Below are 3950 nucleotides of genomic sequence, written 5' to 3' on the forward strand. Positions count from 1 at the left end.
AACTATACATTACTCAATTTCTTAATTTAAAAGTAAATATTAAAAACAACCCAAATAAACATCGATTTTTTTGTGTGTCACATGGTATGTTGAAAGCAGCACTGGTTCAAATTAGATGTTTGTGAAGTCAAAATACTAAGTCTATAGTTTCATATGAATTAGAAATTCAAATTACAGATATTGACAAGCTAGAATATAAAATAAGGAGGTCTTATCTTTTCAATTTTCAAAGATATTGCTCACTTAATAAATCAAACACAGTGGCACCCCACTCACCTATTTCCATGTTTGGAAATGCTCACTTGTATACACTTCTATATATGTGACAGAAGCTCAGAATGTCCCCCTTGTGGTTTTCTCAACCCTTCTATTGTACCTAGTGCCATTGCTTTCTTTTGAACCAAGATTTCAATGAGGTTGTTTGTGTCTTTAGTCTGCTCGTAATCTCATTTTTCTTACCCAAATACAGTTTGATAAATTATAGTAGAATTCTGTGGTATTAATGTAGTAATTTATGATTTTTTAGTTATTCAAAAGTATATATAAAAACCTAAATAATTTTGTTTCACATCCTCCATGTGTAAAATTTTTAAAGGCTTAGCAAGCTAAAACAAGCAGCAACCAAGTACAAAGGTTGGAACTAGAAGAGAGAATTGTTCGCTTCTTTATTTACTGTTCTGTGTTTTAAGAAAAATAAGTTTAAGAAGTTATTTGTAAATAGTAATAATCTATACACCTATATAATGTATAATAATTGAAATGTGACTGTATTTTGCAAAATACCAATCCACTGAAACACAACCAAGACAGGTCACTTTGTAGAGACTAAAGGTCAGTTTTATATTATTGGATACTATAACATGAATGCATGTGCCCTGCATCAGTATAGCTTCTGTATTGTTAGTCAGACATGGCTGAAAGGTTAATATAATAAAAATAAATATATATAAATGTATAATGTTATGAGATTTAAGCTATTTAGTGTAAACATATATGTTTTTGTATTATAATTTGTAGTCATTGTAGAACAAAAAAGGCATAATTTATATCTATTTCCTTTTTTTTTTTAATGGTGGTTGCGAGATTGGTCAAATTGACCAAACCCGTACAGATATTTGTTTGTGAAAATAACAGATAAAATGTAAAGTTTTTTCTTAAAAAACATTTGATAACTGTTTGGACACTATAAGGATTTCGCATGTGAAATTTCAAAATTTTCTGATGTATGAAAGTATTCTTAATCTTAAAATGAAAATTTCTTTGCATGCTGGATAGGTAACAAGGCGAAAAGAAAAAACAAGGACGAGAAAAAAATTAAATATCTTATTTTTCACAAACTACATACTTTTAGGACCTTTCATCTCAAATTTAAAAGAATTTGGTCCACTAGTTTCAGTTTTGTAAAGAACGTTCACGAGAGTTGCATACCTACTTACATTATAAGTAGGTCATAGTTAAAAAAGAAAGTATGGTGAACATACTTGGAATACTTTTATATCATCTTTTGTCTCATTTCTTCAAAGATGGGTTTATCCATTTAACAAGTTTTAATTTCTACAGTAAAGGATAAAGTGATTATGTATTTAAGTTGGTTTATTCTGTTTAATTTATAAATTCTTAGTGTTATTTGGTGGAAATGATTGCCAAATCTAAATATTCTGATTATGATGCTTACCATTAAGTTGAAACTGTTATAAGTGGTAACAGTATACCTAATTTAATACAAAGTACAGACAAATCCTGTAGGTTAGTATGATGCTTTAATGTAGAGCTGGATGAATAGTGGAATTTTCTAATTGATTAATCATCAGATTCTTTAATTCATTATATTCACTAGATGGCTATAAAAAATTATTTTTTTCACATGAGTTGTCTAAAAAACACACTAAGTAATACTACAAGTTGGGTTTTGATTCCTAAGATGAATAGAGCAGGGATATCCCATTGTATACTTGATGCTTAACAATGAAGAAGCATAATGGCAGCATTGAATTACTTAGGTAGTTGGTATAATCAAAAATAATAATAATTCAAAAACCTAATTTTGATTAATTATTTATTTTCATGAGTTGTGACAATAATCAGTTTAGCTAAACAAACTTGAATTAATGAAAAGGAGTAATAATCAGAAACACTAATGTAGATTTGTTGATTATTTTAACATTCATCAATTTAATGATACTTTTTGGTTATTCGTTTATTTTTATTTGACGTGAACTGATGTAACTGATACTTTTAAATAGTTAATTGTATTGATTAATGATACAGCTCTCATGTAATGGTCCTGTGAACTTGTATATTGAACACTAAATGTAACTGTGATGTTGAAATATATCAAGTAAAAGATTTCTATAATAAACTTAAAAAAGAGGTGTATGTAGTTGTAACTGAACTTTGAATATCATTTATATCATAATATTGAGGCCGACATCAACATTTGTCAGTTGATGGAGTTATTTCCAAATAAATTATATTAGAAGAAGAGAAATTAATATCCATCATCGTCAGAGTATGGTAAGAAATTACCAAAGTATTGGCAAAACATTATATCTTCTTTTGTAAAATAAAACATCTTTTTATTTGAATTTTCAAATAAGCATATTTTGAATTCAGGTAAGGTTTTTAATACCTAAGACTAAGATTGCTTATATTACAAGTGTGTAAATCTGTTCACTGGAATGTTTTGAGCTAAAGTTATAAACATCTTTATTGTTTTTCATTGTACTGTTCATGTTATGATGATGCACTTGAGATGGATGTTGGTAAATTTTAGGTCAAGAAAGTGATATCATAAATTGGATCTTTGTATATCAACTCTTATGTACGTCCTTCAGTCATTCTTAGTGTCATAGTCAGATTTACAGTTTTTCAGAGAATTCTTATGGTGTAGCTAACAGCAAGATTAATGAATACAAGTTAAATTGAATTAACTATGATTAGGTCTGTTTCTTATAGGCTTCCACTATTGATGGCCGACGTAAAGGAGCTTGTCTCTTCTGTCAAGAGTACTTCATGGATCTCTACCTCCTAGCAGAACTAAAAACTATATCATTAAAGGTATATAAGATAAATTGTATAGCTTATGATAAGTAAATGTGTTTTATGAATACAGTTTAAATTATGAACATAATGTAGAAGTTAATACAGTACACATGGGTAGATAATTACTGTTTTGTATGTACTACTCTAGTAACAGTTAAAAGTGCTTGAGTAGACACACATGATGTAGTTTTTTAGCTGAAATTGTACATAGTTTCTTGTTCTCTTTCTCGTCACTTTACCCAATTTATGTTTCATGACTTTTTGTTAAGCATATCCTTTGTTGGAGCATTTACATTTGTTTGGGCTGATGTATATGTGTGCAGATATTAAGCTACACGTGAGATGTTAAGGAAGTCTTATTAGCAGTTATAGGCAGACTATGGTATTCTTTTTTTTATTGCTAAAGGAAAATAAATTCAAAATGAGAATTGTTTGCTAACCAGGTTGTCTGTTAAATATTATTGATTGAAAATTTTTACAATTTAAGTACTTTAGGTGATGTGAAGGGGAGGAGTATGTGTATTTGAAGAAATTAAGAAACACATAAACAAACTAAATATTTAGTTAAAAAGTACACTTTCTCAGGTTGCTGCTAACAGTAAAAATTGAGTGTTGGATTTCATGTAAACATTGACTTCAAAAGTAATCAATGTAGTTTATGGTGTGTGTGTGTATGCAAACATACTGTAATTATCAATAAATGTATGTACAGTGTAGGAGGCTTATAAGTAAATTTCATGGTTAATGACTTCAGAAACTTGTTTTTGAGATCAAGCCTAATTTTTTAGGTTTGTGAACAGAAGTACACTATACTATGTATTAGGTCATCAAGAAATTAATGTCTCGTTTTGGAACACTTTCATTAACCACCTCCAAAAAACATACATCATGTATAATAGTTAAATGAA

General features: G+C 28.6%; 1 protein-coding gene across 1 annotated transcript in view; it reads left to right on the plus strand.

The window, feature by feature from the left end:
- LOC106472774 (chloride intracellular channel exc-4-like) overlaps nucleotides 1-3950 on the plus strand; it is a 33409-nt gene that overhangs the window by 14991 nt on the left and 14468 nt on the right. The window contains exon 2 of the mRNA XM_013933431.2: nucleotides 2956-3057. Within this exon, the coding sequence (XP_013788885.1) occupies nucleotides 2956-3057 (102 nt within the window). The remainder of the gene's footprint in view (nucleotides 1-2955; nucleotides 3058-3950) is intronic.

The sequence above is a fragment of the Limulus polyphemus genome, unplaced genomic scaffold (assembly GCF_000517525.1).
Source record: "Limulus polyphemus unplaced genomic scaffold, Limulus_polyphemus-2.1.2 Scaffold5599, whole genome shotgun sequence".
NCBI classification, from domain to species: Eukaryota; Metazoa; Arthropoda; class Merostomata; order Xiphosura; family Limulidae; genus Limulus; species Limulus polyphemus.